Source organism: Pungitius pungitius, chromosome 18, assembly GCF_949316345.1.
Source record: "Pungitius pungitius chromosome 18, fPunPun2.1, whole genome shotgun sequence".
Taxonomy (NCBI): Eukaryota; Metazoa; Chordata; class Actinopteri; order Perciformes; family Gasterosteidae; genus Pungitius; species Pungitius pungitius.
The window spans coordinates 10,400,199-10,426,384 of NC_084917.1; the positions used below are offsets into that span (position 1 = coordinate 10,400,199).

Genomic DNA, 26,186 nt, shown 5'->3' on the forward strand with positions numbered 1-26,186 from the left:
CATTGTTCAACCTTTTAATGAAATGTTCTCATTTTCCAGAGATCTCCTGACTCCTTCTGCCTATAAAACAAATATATTTCCTCTCAAAAAAGGAAGTAACAAAGCACAAACAGACAGACAATGTGATTAATCAGCAAAGAGGCGTGCGCTTCACCCACTAATGATTCAGAAACTGAACGATATTACGCATAAACAAAAAGAGGAGGACTGAAGCAGGGAGGAATAAGAAGGGGAAAAAAGACAGATGTAGAACACAAAGAAGAGAGAGAAAAGACAGCGGCTAAAGCAAGGCTTGATTAATATGGGCTATTAAGTTATAACACCAGATCATAGTCTGGTCCCTGTGGCCATATTACAGTGACATGATGAAGCGCCTCTATTAGCCATGGGAGAGTGCTAGTGATGCAGATAATAGCCACCTCCCAGGAGACTTGCAGAGAGGAATTAATGCTGCTTTCTGGCACACACACACACACACACACGTACGCATAAATGCACACGCTGTTACACACACACACACACACACACACAGCTTGAACACTAATGGAATCATTTACATATATGCACACAGGCAGGCAGGAACAAACACACATGCTTTATGGGGGTATGGCAGTGGACTACACACCGATGAACACACCTTAAGCGCAGGTTAATCATTTTTTTTGCTGACAAGAACTCCACACCTCAATTCACGGTAAATTCATTTACACCCGATAACATCTTATCTCGTTCTTTTCTGTCTGTTGCAGTATGAGGAAACAAGAGGAAAGTCATAAGGATTATTCTGATCTATTCTGTATCTATACCTGGTTGCACACACTCTCTCTCTCTCTCTGTTTTTTAAGCCTCTCGGGCAGGTTTGCTTAGCTCCTTCTTACATTTCCATGGTTGTCAATTTATTACATGTGGCTATTGCTCAAAATATTCTGATATCGGCACAGATAAAATAGTTTTGTTTATACATTACTGCAAAGTTCTGCGCTTACGTACAATTCTGAGGTTGTCGTACTGTACCTTGATGTAATTTCGTTTTTTCTATTTCATTCACCCATTGTCCATACATTCATTCGACAGTTGATCATTACTGATGAGGTTTGGATTTCACCAAAACATAGAGGCTTATAAAAAAAGGATGAATTTAGAGTTCACTTCCAGATTTGGGTCGGACACCATGGAAGGGTTCAGAAACTTTCTCCTGTTTGACTAAACTTTTAAAGCTTTAAGCGGACAAATGAACTAATATTTCCAAACAATGAACAAAGTCTAAATACGATACGATAATGAATTTGTGTCACCAGATATTTTTCTCTCCTCATTGTTACCCCGTCATAGCTGAACTGAATCTTACGACCCTTTAAAGGAGACCCGACTGAACTATGTGCGTGTAGTGGAGCATTTTCATACTGCCGTATTGGTACTTTTACACAATTAAAGGAACTAAATCTTTTGCCACAGTCGCTTGTTTGGTTGTACATTTCTCGCTCTTCCTTTTTAATAACCTCTCATCGGTTCTCTCCCTCAGTGGGAGGAGATTGGAGAAGTGGACGAGGACTACGCTCCGATCCACACTTACCAAGTGTGCCGGGTCATGGAGCAGAACCAGAACAACTGGCTCCACACCAACTGGATCCTGACCGAGGGCGCCCAGCGGGTCTTCATCGAGCTCAAGTTCACCCTGAGGGACTGCAACAGCCTGCCCGGCGGGGTCGGCACCTGCAAGGAGACGTTTAACATGTACTACTACGAGACGGACGGGGGCGAGGACGGGCCGGAGGACGGAGAGATGAGCGACGGAACGGGCATGACGGAGGAGGAAGACCGGGCGATGAAGGAGAGCCGATACATCAAAATCGACACCATAGCGGCGGACGAGAGCTTCACGGAGCTCGACCTCGGGGACCGCGTGATGAAGCTCAACACCGAGGTCCGCGACTTGGGTCCGTTGACTCAGAAGGGCGTCTACCTGGCTTTTCAGGATTTGGGGGCGTGCATCGCCTTGGTGTCGGTGCGCGTCTTCTACAAGCGCTGCCCGTTCCTGGTGAAGAGCTTGGCCGAGTTCCCCGACACCATCCCGGGCTCAGAGGCCTCGCAGCTGGTGGAGGTGGTGGGCCGCTGCGTTAACAACTCCCTGCCTTTATACGAGCCTCCCAGGATGCACTGCGGCGCGGAGGGAGAGTGGCTGGTGCCGATCGGGAAGTGCGTCTGCCAGCCGGGATTTGAGGAAATCAACGGCTCGTGTCAAGGTGGGTTTGTGTGCAGAGTGGTGCTGGTACCGTCAGCATTAGTTTTGTTCAATGACAAACACACTACTTGCAATATTTTTAACTCAAAATGGGTTCACGCGTTCCTTTTCTTTTGGGGTCTGTCCGTGCGTGACAGTTTGCCTTTGTTCACGGTTCACACCGTGTTTGTTTATTTTTACCCCCACGCACATGTTTGTTTTTAGTATTGTGTGCTTGAGTGTAGGCACGGACAGGTTTTATACCGTCACTCCGAGTGTTCCTTGCTGTGCATCTGTGCGCGGCTTTGCTCCCTCGCTCAGTGGAGGGTATTCCCCGGAGCCCGGCAGCACTTTGCCGCTCTCATGCAGCCGCTGCTGTGCTCCGACTCGAGCCCAAACATTCCTTTAACTGCCGTTTCCACGGGCGCCCAGGGCCTCTCTATTTTCCTCCCCTCCAATCTTCCTCTGCGCTGTCTTTTAAATTAGTCAATCTTCAGACTCAAACAGCTACACTCTACTTGTGCAACCGAGAGCCTCTCTGACTGGCGTTGCGAAATCTTCAGAAAGGAATCCCAGAGAAGCTAATATGTGGAACATCGGAATGTGTGATTATTTGGTAGCTCTCGAGCGTTTCATCTCTACCGATCGAGTGTCGACCTCAAGCCATGAGCTAAAAGATTGGCCTCGAAATTCTCAGCTGCAAGTGAACAACTCTTGACTAGTGCATGCAGAGGTTTGCTTTATTTGCACATGATTCAGTGTGCATGAGTAGTACGATAAATCATGTCTTGGCTTTGGTAATAAGAGATTGGTGTTGTGCAAGGAGCTTGCAGGGAGCACTACACAAATCTGATTTTCTATTGAATTCATCACACCATGCTTCCTTAAGTAGAGCATGGCCTTCTGAAGAAAACACGGTGTAATAAAGTGTGCACCATCTCCGGCTTTAACTTTGTCAGACACAGGGTCCCTGTGGGGGGGGGTCATTAGGAACTAGCTGTCAGTGTGCCGCTGGCCTGCCTTGGAGTCATAATGCCACCGACTGTACGGTAACTCCATAAGACAAGGCCAAAAACAAGTGAATGCAATACTTATCTTTTTATTCTCTAAGTAAATGTATCGGGGGGGGGCAGGTTGTAATACAGAAGCATTAGCTTTCTACCCACAACTGTTTGCTGGATCCCCGTGGAGATACTCCAACACGCTCTCACTCCCAACTGCTCGACTCGAGCCTTGACAGTGGCCCTCACTTCAAACTACGGCGCTCAGAGTAACCCCCCCCCCCCCGCTTTAGTTTTAGACCTGTTTTTTGTTACGGGCAAACATGGTCTTTTATGGATGAAGATCCACTTTCAGGGAGAAACATGGTGAGGTTTAGGAAACAAAAGCACTGTTTTTTGGGGGGTTTGTAAGTAAAGTATGAAATGTAACGTGAGGCAACATCATTTTCACACGGGACACCAACACCAGTCCCCTGGGTGAAAGTCCTGTGTTTGTTTGACCCAACCATTCACCCATTGGGAGCTACAGCAGTAACGTCCCTAAGCACATGAGCATGGCTGAAGACTCTGGTTATTCTCAAGGGTTCCTTGATGATGCTCACAAAATAGCTATTATTCTTTACTGTACATCCACCGCCATGTCGCCCACATGTGCAAAACCTCTGTGTTTGTTGTCACAACTGGGTGGCAGAAGCAGGACTCAAATGCAGAGTGTCAAAGAATAAGGGCTTTAATCGAGTTACCGGACACAAACAAACTAAATACCTCCAGACTACTCACAAAGACATTCGGAACCAACGTTCAGGAACGACATTCAATGACGCAACAAGGGACAAAAGACACACAGGGCTTAAACACACTGGGGAGGTGCTCGTGATTGGACACAGGTTGAAACAATCAGGGACACGGCAGACAATCACAGGGGATGACAGGCCAAGGCAGGAAGTGAAGCTAACCCTGGGACACAAGAGGCAGGAAACTACAAAATAAAACAGGAAACAAACCCAAACCGTAACATATGTACTGTGGTGAAGTTATGGAAATGTGATTCAGAAGCTATACACAGTAAATTAAGCACAGGGAAAAGATAAATTGAAATGCATAGCTCATAAAAACTATATATCTTGCATGTTAGAAATGTTGTTATATTATCAAAAGTATCACTGGCACATTGTGCATGTGTCAGAAACAAAAAATGGAACCAATTTAATTAAATTTTTATTTTCTAGTGAACAGAAAATGCTAAATGATACAAGTCACACTGTTCAAAAGCCTCACGTTTCAGATGTATTTACATGGAACCGGTGTTTGCAGCAGCGAAGATTACAGAATTGTTGATTGTTTACATTACATTACATGTTATTTAGCTGACGCTTTTATTTATGTTTCATGACACATCAGTTAGAAACCAGCAGTCTTTCTTGGTGCGGACTCTGTGGAAGTGGTGTTAGGGTGTCAGTTTGACGACGATGTGATCAAAGCCCCACCTGGCTGCCGCATTTTGCAAGACGCTCACAGCTCGCCTCGTGACCGGTTTTTGGTGTCATGTTGCAACAAACCGAAGTCTTAATTTTAATGCGTTTTGCATTCTATGATGATGAGGCTTTGTGATATGCAAATGTATTCCTTTTGGTTAAACATTTTCAGAATAAAAACAGTAGAATTGAATTATTCTTTTTCTTCTTCATTATCTTGTGGTCCATACTTACAGCAAAAGGAAGTAAACAAACTACTACAAGCTACAAGATGATTTTCAGTATGTCGGTATGCAGACCAACGCCTTTTGAAAGTCTCTTCAGAGAGAAACCTGGCAGGCTTTCCTCTTTCTGCACTTTGGAACCACATGTTTTCTCTGCTTTGTCAAACGCTTTTTCGCGTGCATTTCGCTCCCCTCACAACGCAGTATTAAGTGTTGAACTCTGTTTTGAAAGCTTGGCTGGATCCCACACTGCGAGCGGTTATGTATTCAGTCTCTTTATGTGTTTTGGGGGACGGTTTCTGCTTTTCAGTTGTGAGAGCTCTGAGCATCGGTCTGTCTGGATATGAGAATCCGCGCTGGGTCTAGATGTTTTATTCCCACTCTATTATGTCTATTTTGCCCTCTCGGTGAATGTTGGTGGGTTTTTGCAGAGAAAAAAGGAAGACAAAGACATGCAGCGTTAATAATAACCACCTTCTATTCTTTCAGTTGGTGCTTTAAGCGCGGTTGCCTTACAGTGGTGCGTGAATCAGTGGGTTGCAGGGTGAAGTACAGTACACAGTGAGATAAAACGTGTGTGGCTGAGGGCTGGATTGGCTGCATGCGATGCCCAGTGGAGCATGATTTAACACAGCCTCTGAATGTAGGACAGAAATCGTTACGTACAGTTCGTCCTCCCCCCCTCTTTTGTCTTTTGTTTCTCACATATTGAGTTCTTTGTCTTTCTGTCCACTCCCTACCTCACTTTTTTTCATCCGTCTTCCTCTTTCTTTCTCGCCTTATTTTTCTGCGACTGCCTATCAATCATTCCTTTCCCTCTCTCGACCTTTTTACTGCTGCCACTTTATCAGCACTCTGTTTTTTACACAAATAATAAAGCATGACAATAACACTCATAAAAATAAAACAATCTTCCCCTCATTAAATATTTGTCCATTTATTTTTCCAACAATCTCATTCCGTGTTATGTAGTCTATTTACTCACACATCTGTGTGTAGGGAATACATTCCTGACGGACAAAATACTGAAGCTTTGCAAGGTTAGATTTGTGGTGTTTTCATTTTTTTCCCGATTCAGTGTTTGATTATTTTTGTGTTTTTCCTTCACGCATATGACATCTGAGGATTAAACCTGTTTCCACAGTATCCGTTCGTATCTGATTGTCCAAGTTGCTAGAGTGAAAGATAGCACATACATTTACATACAAAAGCGTGTGGTGATGCCGTCTCCTCTTACATCTCCTTTAAGAGATGTATGATTTTGTGTCAGACGACATCCAAAGAAATGGATGTGGTTGTGTGAGACGTATAGATGTCGGCACAACTTTAGCTTGAATAATTGGTGGAAGCCTTCAGCACTGTCAGCCCAGAGAGACTGAAGAGGGGATGGTGGGGAGAGGGGGACTGTGTCCACGGTGGGATGGATTAATAGACGGAAGGATGGGAGGATTACCGAGATGGGAAAGTGACGGCAAAACAAGGGGACACAAGAGAAATTGAAGGTTTCTCTCCACGGGGAGTGAGGGTAAAGAGAAAGAGAGATGGATGAGTGTTGTTTCAGCAGTGATTGCAGTAGAAGAAGGATAACTGAGGATAGAAGTGGGCAGATGGATGAGGGGGGGGTGTAGAATGAGTTCAGCCTCGCAGATGTGATTTAGTCTGAATGAACACTAGAAAGAAAGTGTAAATAACGGCTTAGGGGACCGTCGGGGTAACATTTGAATTGAATTTGGGGTCCTTGGAAAAGGAGTTGAATGGATGGAATCATTAACTGTACGATGTTTGCATAGAACATGAAACATCTATGTACATCATTTTGTCACATATATGCACACAATGTAGCAGCATGCAGACTGGGGACCTAGAAAATAATAATAGTCAGGTTGATGAGAACTAGAGATTTTGTGCTTTCTGTGTACAGGATCTGCAAAACACAATACATGTTACAGGAACTGTGATAAAATAAGTGACTATTTAAAAGATGGATGAAAGGTTTAATTAAGTGTTGGCTGTTGTTTACTAATAGTGTCCCATGAGCTGAGTGAAAAGCTGTTATACCACTAAACTAGTTAAGTGACACCCTGTAATAAAGGAATAAGGGCTGAAATTTAGTTTCATAATTCGAAATTCAGTTTCAGAGTCGAATGATGAAATAAAGGCAGAATGGAATCCTGAGATTGACAGCCTTGTGATGTTCAGTTATCAGCTGCTCCCAATTCAAGTGCAAGAAGAAGAGACGCCTTGGGGGTATAAGATGGGCAGCTGACTCCGGGGGGGGGGGGAGAAGAGGGAAAAAAAGATGACAGAAGAGGAATCCGAAGGACAGCTGATGGGATCATCAATTAAAATATCTACCAAATGATGAACTGGCGCTCGCAAGCAGAAGAGCAAAACCACAGAGCGCTCGCTTGGTCTTCAGTGTGTCACGGCGTCTACTGCTGGGTTTCCCCTCGACACTCCTTCGTTTCCGATGTCGGGCCTCCCCCGATGCTGCTCCGTGTTTGCCTTCCTGTCAGGCGTCGCCGCAGCGTTATGTCAAACTCGATCCGGTCATGGTTGTGCCGTCAGAAGGTGTGTTTCACTGGAGTGCTATCGCCAGGAAGCCTTTCTGCCCCCCCCCCCCCCCCTGCAGGGATATTAAGGGATAGCGAAGGAGCGGCTCACGCCTTCGGGTGGCGGTGACGGGGGTATTGCAGTGGCTTGCGTAACACAGAGACACGCGCAGGATAGTGGTGCCATGTGCCCATTTCAACGTGTGTTGATAAGGACGGACTCAAACACCTCGCTACGGGTTGTCAATATTTTCATTTTAGAGTCATTTCAAAACTTTTTGCCCATCTCACGTGGGATTCACAAGACACTCAAAGGTAAAAAAGAATCACATATTAATACTATTTTCTAATTTCTCAAATTCTTTGGTCATTTAACAATCCTCAATCGTTGACAGATGGTCAGCTTCAGCATTTGAAAATCAAGAGTGCAGCATAAATATGCAGATGCAAATTTTTGATCTGAATGGCATCGCTAGTCAGATATTTGCTTCCCTGTACCCTTAGCAGTCTGCCTTTTTGAATCATTTAAGCTATCAGTATTCAGAAGTCATGCCTGCGTTCCTCTAGAGACAGAAGCATGGTGAATCGGAAAGTGGCAGGAAGGCTTTTTTGATTCCGTCATCATTTGAAATATGAATCGACTGGTTTTATTGGATAAAGAGCTGCCATTCATCTTTTGAAGATCCTGTTTAAATTGAAACATCTTCCGGACTTCTTTGCACTACACCCTCACTTTCTTTTTCTCTTTCATCCATCTTCCTCCCCCGCCCCCTCTCCATCACCCCATCATCTCAACGTGGCGATGCTGTCATGACAACTAAAGTGCTTCCTGAGTGCTTGTTGGGTAAACTGACTTTCCCCAGAAGTGCTTCCTCTCTTGCACCCTCCCCCTGCTAACATGCACACACATTCATGTGATGTCATACTGGTGAGGACCCTAATTGACCAAACCAGCACAACGAGGTGGCTATCCCCATACGCCCTAACCTCAACCTACTCTTAATTCTAACCTCACCCCCGAAACCAAGCCTTAAAAACGGGGTCCTGCCGCAATGTCCTCACAAAGATAAAAAGCGCACGTATGCGCACACATTCCTGCAGTTGATGAAATATTAATAAACTGCTTGATTCAGCACAGCCAGCTTCTTTCCATGAAAGCCTTGTCGTCTCCAGAGTCCCAGTCAGTGCTGGCTCGTACGACTGGGTAGACTGGTACTCAGTGGACACACTGATGCATTTAGGTCAGTTGATGAGTTTCCCAAATGATGCACTTGATTATTGAAACAATAGCAGCTTGAACATTATTAAGTTCTCTTTCTTTTCTGTGCATATACATCTTTTACTTTACTACAGTCACTGTAAAAGATCCTGTCATTGTATTTGTAATGATCAATTGTTGCAACATGTGGACCTTTTTAAAAATACATCAAACCACATATTACAGCAATGAAATATTAATGTGCAAACAGAAACACAAATGGTCTGCATTCTTGCGTTTAAATGGGTCAAACGAAATGATTGTTTCAATTCACAAAAAATTCCAAACACTGACAGCTTTGCGCACTTGAATCTGACCTGACTGCCCTCCACCTCCAGCACATGTCTCCTGAGTATTGTAATGGCATGAAGATCCTGACCCTTGCACACCTAATCTGTGGATGCTTGCAATTTGTCTTTGGGGTTGTCAGTCCAAACATTTATCAAGGAAATAGAAATGCTGGAAAGTCAATACAACATGTAGTCCGGTGTCATTGTTGTTCAGCATACATTGACACTTGATTTAACATTATGATGTATTGCTAATCTTTAATCTTCCTTACTTGGACACTAAATGAATTTCGGTTGGAGAGTCGGTGTGACCTGCAGGACCTTTTGGGTGTCGGCTTACGGCCTGAGAATTAATGGCTGCAGAACAATGCGCTCTTCCACCACCCAAAAGACAGGAAACCCCATTGACTCGGTTGTATATTGTTGTTGTATTATCATCTGGCTTTGTTTGTGTTCACACACAAGCATACACAAATGTGAGGTTGCATCACCAAAATGAACACGAACACTGGCGCACAAATGCAGTAATGCAACAATAATGCATCTCCAATGACACAGTCATCCCTGCAAACACACACACACACACACACATAGACATGCACACACATTCTGTGTTTATGTTCCTTGAGGCCAGTAGCTCGCTGAGGGACAAATGCAGGAACAGGATATTTACTGAGTTTCCTTGCCTGATTTATTAGTTCACAATAGTATCTGTTAACAACATGGGCTTCGTGATAAAGTCGCGCTCCACCATTCTCATGTGTCTCCTGTCCAAGTTTACACTCATGTCAAATCCTGCTGAATTTGTGTGCTGTTGGAGGAGTGACAGGAAAGATGGGAATATCAGTTTGTCACGTTCGATAAATAGTCTAGCATATTTGCCTTTTTGTTACTGTAAATTCAGTGGTTAATTCAGTGGAACTACGGCTAGACAAGTAAAAAGAAAACTGTACAATCAAGAGCAATTTTGCAATATGTGTATTTTCCTAGTGCATGTCAATGCTATGCTACTCTATGCTCCATTCCACCTGATGTCACCAAAATAGTTCACTTCTTACTCCACATTTACTGTCACTTCTTACTCCACATTTGTTGGCTAACTATTGTTGCACATCCTCTGCTTACAATCATATCATTCATTGACCTGCACAACCGCGTTGTAATCACAGCCACTTCAACTAGGTCACAAGCTAATAGTTCACTATCATTCAACAAGGCATACACAATTTGTACCTTGGTTCCACAAGTTTTTCTACTTTTTTTCAATAATTTAGTTTAACTCCCCAGCTTCGGCTAATCGTCTTTAGAGGGGTTGGTGAATATTGGCCCTCGATTCAATGTTACTGTTAAGAATTGATTTTAATATTTGCATCCTTGCTGTTTAAATTTAAATCCAACATTCTGTTAATGCACAAGATGTCTCTCTCTTTCTCTGTCCTCTGCCTTAATCACTTACTCCCTCTAATCCAGACAGCCAGTCATATAAATCAACATGTTTACGATGAAATGTTTCCAATTAAAGAGGACGCTCGTTAGGAAGCATCAACGGACACTGCTGGATCCTTAATTGCCTGGGATGAGTGCGTGATGCATATTAATTACGTATTAACCTCGTACACTCACAAACACACACACACAAATGCATGCAGGCACAATAGTGTGTGTTGCATATTAATTACCTATTACCCTTTTGTGCTGTGCATTAAGAGCTGCGTGGCATCAGAAAGACAGCTTGCCCAAGGGCAACACACACTCGCACATGCACACGCACAAACTCTCACGCACACTAATACCACATACGCTGTCTATTCACATTGCATTCTCAATGAGGAATGAGCCATTTTAGTCAGCCACCCATGACCATAACTAATCTCACCACAGCAAGTGTGAGTGTTTGCTCGGCTTCAAAGATGCACGAGTGAGACAATTTAAGTAAAGCACCTCAACCAGATGAAGAAAATCTAAGCCGCTTCTTGCATCTGGAGATTTTTCCTTCTCAGAAATGTAACCAGATGATGAATAATGAAGAGATGACTTAAATTAAGTGCAGAAAAAATGGATTTTCTTTCTTCTTCAATTCAATTTTCTCCACACGCTCATATGTATGTATGTATGTATATATATAAATATATTTAGAGAGAGACTCTGAATCTCTGCCTAATTTGCCATTTTACACAAACATATATGAACATGGAACCTTTCCCTAATGTGCTCTATGTCTGTAATTTATTTGCGGGTGCCAGGTCACATTTCATTGATATTTAAATAAGATTCAAGAATCTACAGCAATGCGCCATCGCAATCCCCTTCATAGCAAAGCTTTTACATCAGAATGCAAGGTACAGACAGAAACATCACCAACATGTTGATGTCTTGCAAGGCATTTAACCTTTGGAATGCTAGACATGATCACGGCGCAAGATGAAAAATCCGAAATGAGTACCATCCTTAGAGGGACACTAGTTGCGGGGCTAAAAAATACGTAGATCTTTAAATCAATATAGACACATTGGAATTCAGTCTAAATTAAAGGTATCTCTGTCATTTGGACTAGCAACCGTTGTTTCACCATGAAGGTAGATGGTTTATACAGTTTAAATGAAACCCATAATCACTACATCACATGCACAGTAATCCATTGCCATTTCATGAATTCATTCAACTTTTCAAATTTATTTTTGTTCCTTTCATGTTGGCCACTCTTTGCCTTTAGCTCTAAGACTGTACACTGACCAGAAATGTTCCTATTCATTCTCTGTGTAGCTTTATAATCGCTTTATCCAACTTCCAGCCCTCATCTGGCTGCCCTGACCTTTATACCCAGTTTTTTCTGCGGGTGGTAAATCCTTCAGCACATAATTAAAAAAACCTTCAAACGGAGCATGAGATATATACAGAATGAACGTGGTCATTCTTTTTCATATTGCTCATGTCAAATCTCGCAATACATGCTTCCAGCTCATTTCTACACATGTTCTCCGTTCACTTTTCCCATGAAGCATGGATAATCCATGAATCCTACATGGAAATGAGCTAGAATTAATGATAATAAATACCTTAGCATCTACACTGGTGGCTCGTTTCAGCACACTGGAAGTGACTTTCATTAAAGTGTGACGTGATATATTAATTTTTTTCACACCAATTTGCACATTTTAATTTCAAATGTTTATATCATTCTCATGATGATTTGCAATTTCCAGGGGAAATTAATGCATGATGTCTCTATTTATTTCTCCAGCAGTGCAATCTTCTGCAAAAAAAAATACATTTTTACGTTGATATTTTTGAATATTCACCCAGATCAGTTGGGAATCAGGTATGGAAAACTGAATGTTTGTTTGTGTGGAGAGTACAACAGAAAAATAAAATACTTAAAAAGTTATACTCCACAGTAAAGATGTCTGTGGCCTACAGACAAAAATAAAATCCACAGAAACTCAAAACTTTATCAACAGCAAATCCAAGTAAGCCCTCAAAGTATCACACTGTGCCCTGAGCTTACTGTCATAATAATGATGGTTACACTGGCATGATATGTGACCATACTATTTTTAAATTATGAATGTGTTCAGAGGGTTTCCCCTTTGTCAGTATGTTTTATCATGCTGCTTATTACGTACTCTTCAGTCCACTTCACTGCCTACATGTGTGCCTGTCTTTGGGAAATGAGCTGCCAGCGCATTTTTTATTGATTTGGCCGTGGGGGGGTTGGAGGATGAAGTCAAGGAGAGCTAGACACCAGACTATTGCAATAAATCTGTACGCTACCATAAATGTGTACGTGGCAACGGGCTGGAGCAGACAAAGGATCAGGTGTGTCCTACTGCCCTGAATGCCGCAGCCCTACACACATGCACACACACACACACACACACACACACATGCATGGACGGGGATATGGTTCTACATCATTAAACAGCAGCAGAGTAAGATGAAGTAAATGGACATGCATTGAAAACCGTATTTTCACAATCTATAACATCAACAAAACATTAAATGGCGGCAAAAAATGCAGCTTTAAGTCCATCTTTTCACATCTGTATACAATAACCCCTGAAGACATACATTTCTGTCTGTGCTTTTGTTGAGCATGACTTGTGTCCGCTGCATTAGCATCTGCTCCTTGGAAACTAGGCCAGCTTCACAAATGACTCAAAAGCAACGTCTTGAGCCGATCAACTCATAATTAGGGTATGTGTGGCATAAACCTTATCCACGCATTTACAGAAGGCCACACAAAGGCTGTGTGTGTGTGTGTGTCTGTGTGTGTGCATGTGCATGTGTGGCAGAGGTGAGACACGGAGCGATCCAGGGCAGAGGGAGAATTTTTCAGGCTTAATGTTCCATGACAGTTGACCAAGGTTCCGTCAAGGGTAATCAGAGCCCTTGCCGCCTTATGCCCCGAAACGCACACACAACCCACCCCCCTCGACACGCACACTCCTCCTTTGTCTCGTCTCCTCTCTTCCGCCCCCATTCTCTTCCCTCGTCTTATTTGCTTTTTACCTGCTTTTTTCTTTCCTATTCATTATCCTCCTGTCCTCTTACCTGAAGTTTAATTATGAAGTTTTTAATCCCAGGTGCAGCCTGAATGGGTTTCACAGCAACAACCTCTAAATAAAAGGAAGTAAAGCGAGTGAAAACAGCACCTTCTTCTTTAAGCCCTTTGAGGACAAACATGGAACATCTCGTCTCTTTTGTTCTTGACTGTCACTCCGTTGTATGTACGCCAGCATAGAACTCTGCTTATCAACAGTCCAATGTGGTGTTATTATTTCCCCCTCTACTGCAGTTGTCTATCGGTATCTGTCTGGGTGCAACTGCAAAAATCAGACTTCAAATTATGCTGTGAGAAGTCAGTGATTGGTTGGGCTTTGTGGCGCGACCACAGCGACAGAGGTTGATGATGTATTTGCGCGTGTTAACATTCAGAGTGTGTCGCCCCGCTGCCTACCTGCCCCACTTGGATCAACAGAGTGTACCTCTGTGTGGGAAGAAGAGAGATTATGTATTTTCAGTGCTTGTTTGTATATGTTTACCATGTGCGGCTGGGTGGGTACAATATTGTGCAGCAGATGCCCATGATTCTTAAGCAGGTGACGGTCGTGGAATTGAAGATTGACTATGAATATGAAAGGAAGCTCCAAAATAGAGTGAATGACGAGAGCAGGGCGGCACAGGATGGATCAAACAAATAACCACCTGAGCCAAATGAGAAGAAAGTAGACTTACTACTTTAAAAATGACGTGTCGAATGCTTGTTTTAATTTCAACATTAATTTCAGTTGTATCTCTGATGAGAAACCTCAACACAACAATAAACAAATTGTAGATACTGACCTTATTTTTTCTACTGGAACTAACCATGCTGTCCTTCTTTTTCTCCCTCACAATTTTTTGTTTTTTCTTTTCCCATGACCCCCTTTCCTTCACCATTTATATGTTTTATCTTATCTCATCTTTATCCAACCCCAAACATCACACGCCGTCCGCCCCCCTCCCCTCTTTGTCTTTCAGTCTGCAAAGTGGGGTTTTACCGCTCGCTGCTGGAGTCCTTGGCCTGCATTAAGTGTCCCCCCCACAGTCTGGCCAGGCAGACTGGAGCCACTGCTTGCAGTTGTGAGGAAGGATACTATAAGATTGACTCGGACCCTCCCAACATGGCCTGCAACCGTGAGGAGTTGCATTTAAACACCCTTCTGATTGTACCACTATTAACAGTTTGAGTAGTCTCTAACCTCTCTTTCCATCCCTCTTAGGCCCTCCCACTGCTCCGCGCAACGCCATCTCCAATGTCAACGAGACCAGCGTCTTCCTCGAGTGGTCCGTTCCCATGGAAACCGGCGGCAGGAAGGATGTGCGCTACAACATCCTGTGCAGACGGGTCCTGCCGGATGGAAGGGGCTTGGAAGAATGCGGCCCCAATGTGCGTTTCTTGCCGCGACGCGTCGGCCTTTCGAACACCTCGGTCATGGTGGGCGACCTGCAGTCTCACACTAACTACAGCTTCCTGCTGGAGGCTGTCAACGGGGTGTCAGAGCTGGCCAAAGACCATGCCAAGCAGTATGTGTCACTGAACGTGACAACCAATCAGGCAGGTATGTTGTTTCTGTTGCCTCCCCATGAGTTCTCCAATCAGCACCGCTGCTGTCCTCTTTTTGTGTTTTGGTTTTCTCATTTATAAACCTTATTTTGATTTTTCCAACATAAACCATCACCATTTCATCTTGTATTTTTACCTCGTTATTGAGAGTTCCACAAGCAAGCAGGATTCCTGGCGCCGATTTCTTGATTTGGCAAAAAAAACACCAGATGATCAAATTATTGCAGTATTTTCCAACAAATCTGTTGCTGTTTTAATTGTGTCTAAATGGTAACATTGCAATTTGGGAAGCAATTCTTTTTAGTTTTGTTGTTATGGATGTTTTTTTTTATGCTGGAAAATACTTGTCAAATGTGAGAAAAAAAAAGAAACCTTCAGTTGGTATAATGTTTTGCACTTGTAGCTGCTGGGAATACTCCATGATTCCATTATCAGCAATGCCAGAGCAGCTCAGAAAATTCTGTGTGACTATAAAGTATGCTTTTGCAAGGCACTAAACCAATAACATTAAAGTGAGCGGCAAAGTGGTTAAACATAAAAGACCACTCTAATATCAGACAATGAAAGAGTCCAACTACTCCCCATAGCAGCAAATAGTGGAGGCTTTCACTGCTTTCCTTTTTAAATAGAGATTAAAACTCATATGTGCTTTGGGAGACTATTTATTATGTTTATTGGAGGTATGTGGCCATGTTTAGTTTGCTTGTGATGAAATGGGTAGCACATGGAGTAATGGTTTGAGAAAAACAGAGACTAATACTCTCTTTGCCATGGTTTCCCTCTTTAGGGAAGGCCAGAGAAAAGAACTGTTTTGAAGAAGTGAGTTTGTTTCTGTCTGTTGATTAAAAGGATCATCGGCAGACGAGTGAATGTGTGAAGTAGTGGTAGGAGACAGAATGAGAGGGCAGCTGTCTGTCTGACAATCAAGACTAGATCTTTTGTGCCTCTCAGTTTATTGGAATTGCGGCTGGATTAAAGTTAACCCGTCCCTGGACCATGTAGAGATTAGGAATTGCATTAGATTAGATTACACATGTTTGTCTGAGTAACAGCTGGATTCAATGTGCTGCTTTGATAGATGTGGTACAGGGTAAACTAGGCCAAGTTGTACATTTGCTTTAATTTGCTGTAATAAAATGAAGAATCACTAGCAGCGCTGAGTTTGTTCAGAATTCAATAGAATAATATTAATTAACAGACTGACAGCAAATGGATGCATGCAGTTGAACTGGCGAGAAAGCAGTTAGCGTTAAGCAACAAACCAAAGTAAAAAACATCCTGGTTTACATAAAGCAAGGTGTGGATGCAACTTCATGAGACGTGGATGCTCTTTTGAATGTTAATTAATCATGACCCTGTTACTCAATATCAAGCACACACCTTTTCTGAGCAGTTTTATGTAGAAACTGGGGTAGTGGGTCATGTTTTCTTGGAAACGTGTTGAGGGTTCAATGTATTTGTTTAGACATATTCAAGGATTTAAAGATCAGAGTTTGGTAAAGAAGGCACTATAATAGCTTTGTCCCTTAAAAGCACCCCCTTGCTCTCAAGTGATTTCCCAAAGTCATCGGAGCAATCATGATCACAATAATCAGCATTAAAATCACAGATGCAGTTAGGCAATGAGGACTTTGATCGGCGCTGTTAACGACTTTACTCGTCTTAAACTGAGCTGCTGCTTCTTAAAAAGCTAAAAACGCACAAGAAAGATCCCACGACCAAAAGTACTGAGGCGGGGGCGACGTGTAGTCTCAGGTAGACGGGAGGGAGGATCTGCCGTTCGATGTGTGAGAAGTGTCACACTGGATGAGGGATCCGTGAAATAGGTGAGTTCACAGCGTCCCTGTGAAGACCTGCTGAATAATAAAGTGTTGGTGCTCGTGAGGAGGAGAAGGATAGGACGACAGAAATGATGATGGGGAGGTTTGTGGTGAGCAAAGGAAAGGTGAAGGAATGTTTGATATTACCATTAACACTGAGGTATTGTGCAGCTTCATTAAATAAAGGTGGAAGTCCTTTTCTTTCACACCAATACATAGTTGTAACGTAGCTCACTTTCACACATTGACCTGGAGAACTTAACTTTGAAAAAGGGAATCACTCGACACAAGGAGTAAATGGCATTCATGAACGCAACTAATATTTAAAATAATCAGATTGACCATAAATACGCAATAGTCATAGTCTATTCAGTCTGCAGGCGATACGCTGTGTGATCATGTAATGAGTTCCTGCGGGAGCACAGCTCTACCATGCTTTACTTCTGACCGGTTTCTCTTATTCACAGTGTGGGAGCACTGCACACTAAATGCTCCCATACATTGTGTGTGCTGTTAGAACGCTATTAGTCAAATTAATCGCAATGCATTGCCTTGTGGGTGGATGGAAATATCAGCCTGGTGTTCTGCCAATGTTTTTAGTCATATATGATATGAGGGATATAAAAGTAGGGTGCTCAGAGAGTTATATATATGCAACTTCATCGAGTTGCACTTTAATTCTAGTAGGATATTTTTGTGAAAAGGTTTTTTTCTGATTTTTGGTTCACCTGATGTGTGTGTATAAAAAGTGTGGCTCAGGTTCTGCAGCCAATTTAATTCAGGTATGTCAATTGAGGCATTATTTCTTTCTCCCAAACACGGAGTGAAGTGTAAGACGTTTGCAAAGGCAGATGAGATATAAGAGGGGGTGGGAAACGACCAGGGGTCACATGGTTCATATCTCTAACTATTCCCTCCATAAGAAAATTGCCTTCCACCCAGTTTACTTTGTACATTAAGTTGGCTTTCAAAGATATTTTCCCACCAATGATTCCTTTATCAGTTAGGCGGCAGAAGATAGATGACCGAAAATACTGAATGAGAGACGGGGAATGACATACAGCAACGGTCTGGGTGCGTTTGTGGTCGGACCAAGACGGCGCCCTGTGCTTCCATCAGTCTTCCTCTTATGACTTATGAACTCCTGATTGACTGAAATGCACAAGTCGAAACCAATAGGATTGCAATGCGTTACGTGATAGATCAGTTTCTAGGCTGCTCAATGACTGTCACTGTTGCGATTGTATGACAAACACGCGTGGCATGAGAGCAGGATGGCAGGTGGTTAAGTTGTAAAATGAATAAAAAAAGATGAGCATAGCCTTGCTGCTTTACAACCTTAACGCCATCTCTCTCTCTTTATTTTTTCCTTGGGTCTCTCTTTCTGTCTTTCTCTAAAGGATTTTTAAAGGATACAAAAGACAGATAGCCGAAGGTCTGTATGGATTTCGGTGCCGCTCCAGACAGATAGCGGTCTGAGAAGCTTATGTTCTGCACCATGGTAACGTCGCGCTTATCTGAGGCCACAGTTGTCACACTGAAGGGCCGCACTCGTCCACTGAAAAGCTTTCTCGACCTGCGTGAAATGGAAGCTTGGGCTTGATTTAAATAAAACAAACAGAAAATAGCGTCACAGGCCTTTCGAGTTAATTTGTGGTCTGCGGTAGCACAGGGTAGCATCTCACAAGCAGTCGTAGGCACTGACTGGCACTGGAAGTGCTCAAACCCTGTAGTGGGATTCCTCTTCCTTGCTGCTAAAAGGAAAGTGTTGCTGGGGCCCTTGTCTGCAAAGCACGTCTCTCCCTATATGTCTCCTCTCTCCCATCCACACCTCCTTCTGTTGCACCCCCTCTGTCTCCAGCACCTCCCGTTCCCTCTCTGCAGTGGCGCTACTGAAATGCGTCAGGTTTTTAAACGCTTGTTTGTTTAGTCTCAGCCGGCGAGTTGTGGCACTAATAGGTGTCTCATTGTGCAGATGGTGTTGACTAGAATTCTCTCTCTGGTGTCAAATATGGACGTTGCGCGTCTGTGTGGTTTGGCATTTGTTGTAAAGGAAAAGTTTGGGCTGAAAATAATTTGATAATTAGATCTGTTTGTCGGTTGCTCCAAATATGGACTTACTCATGCATTAAAACTTTCCTAAAGCTGGATAAGAATAGACAGGTCATGCTTGAAGTAATTTTCTGATAAATGGCTAATTTTCATATGAATACAATGTTTAAATATAAAATCCAGCATGGATAAATAAACTCAATCAACTATCGTAGTATTTGACTATTATTTTGGATGATATTGCTGTAAACTGAACACATTTGTTTGGCTGGAATTGACGGATTAAAGTACAAAAGTATTTTTGGAGTGGAATGGCAAATCAAATTTATTTTTACACTTCATACTACAAGTTTGTGTAACAGAGGCCTCGCCAATCTGCACACAACCCTCTATAGATTTGATGAAATATAGCAAGGAAATCTGCATCTATTTTTGTACGATTTAAATTTACATTTTGGTCTATTGTTACCCGCTAAGCTGCTGGGGGGAAAAAGCCCTCTCTCTCACCATCGCGTCCCAGCTTTTATACGATTTAAGCATTGGGTGTGTGTGATTGGGTCTCTGGTTTCAGGCTTTTAAGATGTTGCAGATAACACTTTTGTGCGACCATCCACTCAGGATACAGTTACTGTGGTTGTAGCAATGATTTATTCCCAGTGGAGTTGTGCTGAGGCTATTGAAACCAAAACTCTGTTTAGCATTTGCAGGGGAAGAACACACACACACACACTAGCAGGATGTTGCCTCAGGGAGCATTTTACCCTGTGAAAAGCTCTTTATGTGTCAGAGACTCTCCAACTGTCCCTCTGAGAGATGGGCCAACGGTTCAGGTTACAGCCGGATGGCTCGGCAATTGATGCGATCCCACACAACTGAGCTCACTTGACATCAGAACTTAAAGAACAAGTTACCAAACATCGTATAAGGTAAATTGAAGCTTAGCAAAGAGCCAAAAACAAACCCAAACTAAAAGAAGGTTTCTCCCCTGATCTGCAGACGGCCAAACTTGGTGCACCACACGCTGTGGCAGATGTGTAGTGTCATAGTTGGCCTCAAGGGCTCCTCTGCCAGCAGCTACCGAATAGCAACATACACTCACCGGCCACTTTATTAGGTACACCTGTCCAACTGCTCGTTAACACTTAATTTCTAAGCAGCCAATCACATGGCGGCAACTCAGTGCATTTAGGCATGTAGACATTGTCAAGACAATCTCCTGCAGTTCAAACCGAGCATCAGTATGGGGAAGAAAGGTGATTTGAGTGACTTTGAACGTGGCATGATTGTTGGTGCCAGAAGGGCTGGTCTGAGTATTTCAGAAACTGCTAATCTACTGGGATTTTCACGCACAACCATTTCTAGGGTTTACAGAGAATGGTCCGAAAAAGAAAAAACATCCAGTGAGCGGCAGTTCTGTGGGCGGAAATGCCTTGTTGATGCCAGAGGTCAGAGGAGAATGGCCAGACTGGTTCGAGCTGATAGAAGGGCAACAGTGACTCAAATAACCACCCGTTACAACCAAGGTGGGCATAAGAGCATCTCTGAACGCACAGTACGTCGAACTTTGAGGCAGATGGGCTACAGCAGCAGAAGACCACACCGGGTGCCACTCCTTTCAGCTAAGAACAGGAAACTGAGGCTACAATTTGCACAAGCTCATCGAAATTGGACAATAGAAGATTGGAAAAACGTTGCCTGGTCTGATGAGTCTCGATTTCTGCTGCGACATTCGGATGGTAGGGTCAGAATTTGGCGTCTACAACATGAAAGCATGGATCCATCCTGCCTTGTATCAACGGTTCAGGCTGGTGGTGGTGGTGTCATGGTGTGGGGAATATTTTCTTGGCACTCTTTGGGCCCCTTGGTACCAATTGAGCATCGTTGCAACGCCACAGCCTACCTGAGTATTGTTGCTGACCATGTCCATCCCTTTATGACCACAATGTACCCAACTTCTGATGGCTACTTTCAGCAGGATAATGCGCCATGTCATAAAGCTGGAATCATCTCAGACTGGTTTCTTGAACATGACAATGAGTTTGCTGTACTCAAATGGCCTCCACAATCACCAGATCTCAATCCAATAGAGCATCTTTGGGATGTGGTGGAACGGGAGATTCGCATCATGGATGTGCAGCCGACAATTCTGCGGCAACTCCGTGATGCCATCATGTCAATATGGACCAAACTCCCTGAGGAATGCTTCCAGCACCTTGTTGAATCTATGCCACGAAGAATTGAGGCAGTTCTGAAGGCAAAAGGGGGTCCAACCCGTTACTAGCATGGGGTACCTAATAAAGTGGCCGGTGAGTGTATAAAGCTTAATTGGGCACAAGTGGACCTTGCTGCCAGATTGCGGACATTTTTTTTCAGAGGCAAAGCTGCTTTGGTACTAGAAGTAGTCTCAGTAGTCAATGAACTGTGCCAAATTTGGTAACTAACTTAAATTTATGAGCAGAAACTCTGGGGAAAACATGGTGAAAGAATTACCCTGCATGACATAAATAACAAGGCGACATCACCGTGTAATTTCTAAAATTGTAAACGCCCTTTTTTCACCATCATATTTATAATCATTTGGGGTGCTTTTTTAAATAATTTTGTTCTTTGATGTTTCATCTCCAGTTTAATATTGCATAACCCACAACAGTCCCAGCAAGCATTTCAACTAGCTTGTGCATGTAAACATCAAAGCATGAGGTGTCCTCAAAGAGGAACGTCTCGTAGAGGCTGATGGTTCCAAACCCCTTTTACACTGTTGGCACAGTTTCTCCTGTGTTTAATAGGATGTTAATTAAAAAAAAGGCACTGCCATGCTTCACATGAAAACTGCCTGATTGGTACTACTGTTCCTGAAATTGTATTATGCCTATTTTTTTATTTTTGCGTGTTTGCAGCACCATCCCCAGTGAGTGTGGTGAGAAAAGGCGTAACGGGGAAGAGCAGCATCTCCCTTTCTTGGGCAGAGCCCGATCGCCCCAACGGCATCATACTGGAGTACGAGATCAAGTATTTTGAAAAGGTATTTTGCTGCATGTCACTGTCCAATGGCCTCCTGTGGTTTCTGGATATTTCTCTAAAGATCACGTTATAGAGAAGTTTTAGAAAAAAGACACTGCATGCGCATGTTTCCATGTGTAAGTGTTAGATGGAGTGTGCTGAATGTTTGATGTTCACCACGTATAGCTCAGTGAATAGCAGAGCTTTGCCCCACTGCTACAAGCAGCCTTTGACCACGGGTACCGCCAACATTTTAATTGAAACAATTTTAACGGAAAGATACATGCTGTCCCTTAATTTCAAATTAAGTCTTTGTAGCAAGTCTTTGTAATAATTGCCAAAATAACCCCTGTCATATCGGTGCTGTGCGCCACATACTCAACGTGTTGCATTTGTGGAAATCTGTCAACAAAGATTGTTAAATTTCCCACAGAATTACCCGATGAACGTTGTTTTTATTTAGCAATTATTTTTCTCAAATGGCTTGTGAAAGCTTCTGCTTTGTAAAAACACCTTCGTTTGACTGAGCTATTGCGTTATGGAGGTTTGATTTCCTGTATTTGAGTTAGATCTGAGTGTGTGCAGGAATTTGATACTTATATTCAGATCATTGCTCCTGTGCCCTTCCTCTTTTCTCTCTTCAGTCGTCTTTTCTGGGAAGGTCAGAATAAAGGTATACAGGTTTGTGGTCAGTGGTTAGCTAATGGCTTCTGGCTAATGGAGGGGGCATTTAGCTGTGTTTGAACCCGATGTGGTTACAGTTGGGAAACTGATCCTTACCCACATGCACTTACACACACGTACTTCAGGTAGCCCAGAACGACACGCCGATTGGTCTTTTTCAGTCCCGGTACCGATAGCAGGGCTTGGATTGGCCTGATCTGATACTATGAACAATACATTGTGTGTCTTAAACATTTCCTGTCTTTCCTAACTAATTGTGACAAAGGAATATATAACAAAGAAATTGTACAGAAAAATCATGTGAATGAACTACAATGCAACTGAAAATCGCAATTTAATAGATTGACCCCATGAACCCCTATATTCAATCGAGATATTTAATTCAGTTTCATTTCTTAATTAATTATTCATGCATCCCTCGTAGCTTAACCATGTGATAAAGAACAGTGAAAAGGTGCTCTCAAAATAGACGCAATTTTGTGCAATTTCTCTGCAGCAACAAATAATCAGTAGGCTACAAAAACATATTCATTACAATTTCCAACGTTTCTCCCACAGGAACAGGACTCCAGCTACACTATTATAAAATCCAAGGAGACAGAGATGATGGTGGACAGCCTGAAGCCCTCTTCAGTCTACATATTCCAGGTCAAACATACGTTAAAAAGGAAAAAAAAAGGCATTGACAAAGAAAGTATATTTAAAAAATAGTGTGTGTTTTTTACGGTCGATGAGATACTTGCATTTGCTGCATTACAGGTGCGAGCTAGGACCTCAGCGGGCTATGGCGCGTTTAGCCGACGTTTTGAATTCCAGACGAGCCCTTACCGTGAGTACCCACAAGAGAAAGAGCGAGAGCACCAGAGCACACAAGTTAAACCTGCACGTGACTGCCGCCTACGTTCCTTTTTTCTTTTTCCCGAGGCTGCGTCGACAGCAGGCAGCAGGTGGGCTTTTGTGTGTGAACTATCCTTGTGTAATCGCACGTCTTTCTCTCTTTGGCAGTAACCGCGACCAGCGAGCGCGCTCAAGCTTCCATAGTCGCTGTGGCCATCACGCTGGCTCTGGTCCTACTGGCGGTAGTCGCTGGCTTCCTGCTCAGTGGACGGTAAGTCCTGAAAACACACCTGAAGGAACACTCACACACAACCAGGGATTCATTTGTGTGCTCAGGTGTGAGCTCTGCTGGTGACTGCGGTGCGGCTGCGGAAGTCCCGGCGGCTTATTTTGAAGGCAAAGGGAATCTTGATAAATATATTAATGTACTTCCTAAACACTGTTAATAATAAAAAAAAATATTGGATTTTAGTTTATACAATATGGAACATTTAAATGCTCTAGTGGCTCCCCTCATCCTCCCCTCATGTTAGATCATTAGGCAATGAGAATACACTTTACGTATTTCAAAGAAAAAAGGGCAAATACATTGTGTCGTAGATAATTAATTTATTTAGTTGAACGAGGCTGCTCCGTGGGAAGCAGATCACAGATATCATTTTGCATCGGTCATGAACTGAACTGATTTCTGAACCTGTGGATAAATGCTTGGTCAGAGGATATCAACTTGTTGCTCTATTGCTGACAACAAAAATGTGCAATATCAAATCTAATTTGTGACCCAGATATTTCCTGTGTGGCAGAGCAGCATTATGGGATTAGATACATGGCTTGAGGTTGGAGATTTGTAATGGGTCAGAAGGATTATGGGTTTTAGGTTAGAACTTCAGGAAGGATGCATAGAAACCGGGGGAATCTTCTCAAGTCCGGTGTCTTAACTTTGCTCTTTTTTTCATTTTGGCAGTTAACACTCTGCACATTACACACTGCACTAATGTCGTATCAGCAAGCCTATGATCTCGTATGACCTTCACTTGATGGTGAATTTTCAGATTACAATGTCACAAAGGCACACATGCAAGACACATGAATGCAAATACTTTGTATAGTTGCTTTTAAACTACGGACCATTTATGCAGGGTTGAGAATACAGTCCATAAAAGTGAATCATTTGTCTGCAAAAGTTCATTGAACTCTTCAACTTTTACCAAATTCCATCTTTGTAAACCACATTTTACTATGACATGTAGTTAAGTATTAAGCAGTAACTATGTTTTCCTTTACTGAACAGGTATGAATACAGCTGAGGGCATTTTTGCAAAGCTAAGGGTCTGAATTTGTGCAGATATTGGATAGAATGATCAGATGGATGGACACAGGGGGCTCTGGTAATGTTCAAGGATGAAAACGTGAATCGTAAGGAGACGGACGAGATTTCGGTTCAAGGCACTTGCTGTGAGGATAGCTTCGGTTCCGCGTGGGGGCGTAGAGGCGGAGGAATGCCATATTTCCCAACGACGGATTTGGAAAACATGCGCCACAACCCCCCCTTCAACCACTGTATCCCCTCTACCCCCCTCCGCCCACGGGAACCTCCAGACTGCAGGCTCGTGCATAGACACAGAAAGCATGTGTAGACACACACACACACACACACACGGATGCGTGTACTGTATGCATGGGTTAACACACAGACGCCCACATGTGGGAGGTTAGGAGGGCCGGCCGGGCATGAGCGCGCTCAAACCCCTTGACTCAACGGATCGGGGGAAACAAAGCAGCCACGGGCAGACGCACATTTTTAAACCGATCAACCATCAGACCGACAGACACAGACTCCCCTCCCCCAGAACATTGAGCTGCGAGTACAGAAACCCCCAGGCCTGGCTGTTCTATGACCCTGGTGGGTTGTAGGCTTTTTTTTTTTGGTTGAAAACTCCAGCTTGGAAAACATTCAGTCTTGGCTTTACAAATCGAACACATTAAATGAATGCATGTACCTCTTTAAACCGTTTTAGATTTGTGTCTCTGTGTCCGTTCCTCCACTGTCATGTGTTTGCGCGTGTGTTTGCGTGCGACATCACGTTCATCAGTCCTGGTGTCCTCTTTGTATGTGGGTCATCTCTGATTAACTGAGACACTCATCAGGACACACAATTAAAAAAATGAATACTGTTTTTGGCCTTAATATCAGGGGATACACCGCCGCAAGAGAGAAGGATATGATGTGGATGCAGACAAAAGGCAGTGACTGAAGGAATTTCTGTTCTATTCCAATCTTTTTTTCGGGGGACTTGATAAAACATCTTTATTTTGTACCTAGTCTTTATCAAATCCCTGCCAGTAGTCAGAGCTCATCTGTTGACAGGGGCTTTACCTTCGAAAATGCTGTTATTAGAAAATTGCAGTCCTTTTGCTACTGTCTGAAGGCATCTCAAAGTTTCCATCACTTTCAGCAATACTTTTTTAAAATGTAAGTTAGCAGAACCTAGTAGGGAATAAAAATCGTATCTTGCAGTTGTATTCATGTGTGATTGTGCCTTGTGTCGGCAAGACTTTGCTTCCGTGTGACTTGGCCACATCGTGCTGTCTTTACAGGGATCTCTGTTGGGCACACTTTTCTTCGCTCTGAATGTAAATGCCACGGTTTATTCTTTGTTTAGAAA

General features: G+C 43.1%; 1 protein-coding gene across 1 annotated transcript in view; it reads left to right on the plus strand.

The window, feature by feature from the left end:
• LOC119226437 (ephrin type-A receptor 5) overlaps positions 1-26,186 on the plus strand; it is a 52,970-nt gene that overhangs the window by 9,483 nt on the left and 17,301 nt on the right. Inside the window, exons 3-9 of the mRNA XM_037484417.2 lie at positions 1,523-2,243; positions 14,542-14,697; positions 14,784-15,122; positions 21,897-22,021; positions 23,242-23,331; positions 23,443-23,512; positions 23,689-23,791. Of these exons, the coding sequence (XP_037340314.2) occupies positions 1,523-2,243; positions 14,542-14,697; positions 14,784-15,122; positions 21,897-22,021; positions 23,242-23,331; positions 23,443-23,512; positions 23,689-23,791 (1,604 nt within the window). The remainder of the gene's footprint in view (positions 1-1,522; positions 2,244-14,541; positions 14,698-14,783; positions 15,123-21,896; positions 22,022-23,241; positions 23,332-23,442; positions 23,513-23,688; positions 23,792-26,186) is intronic.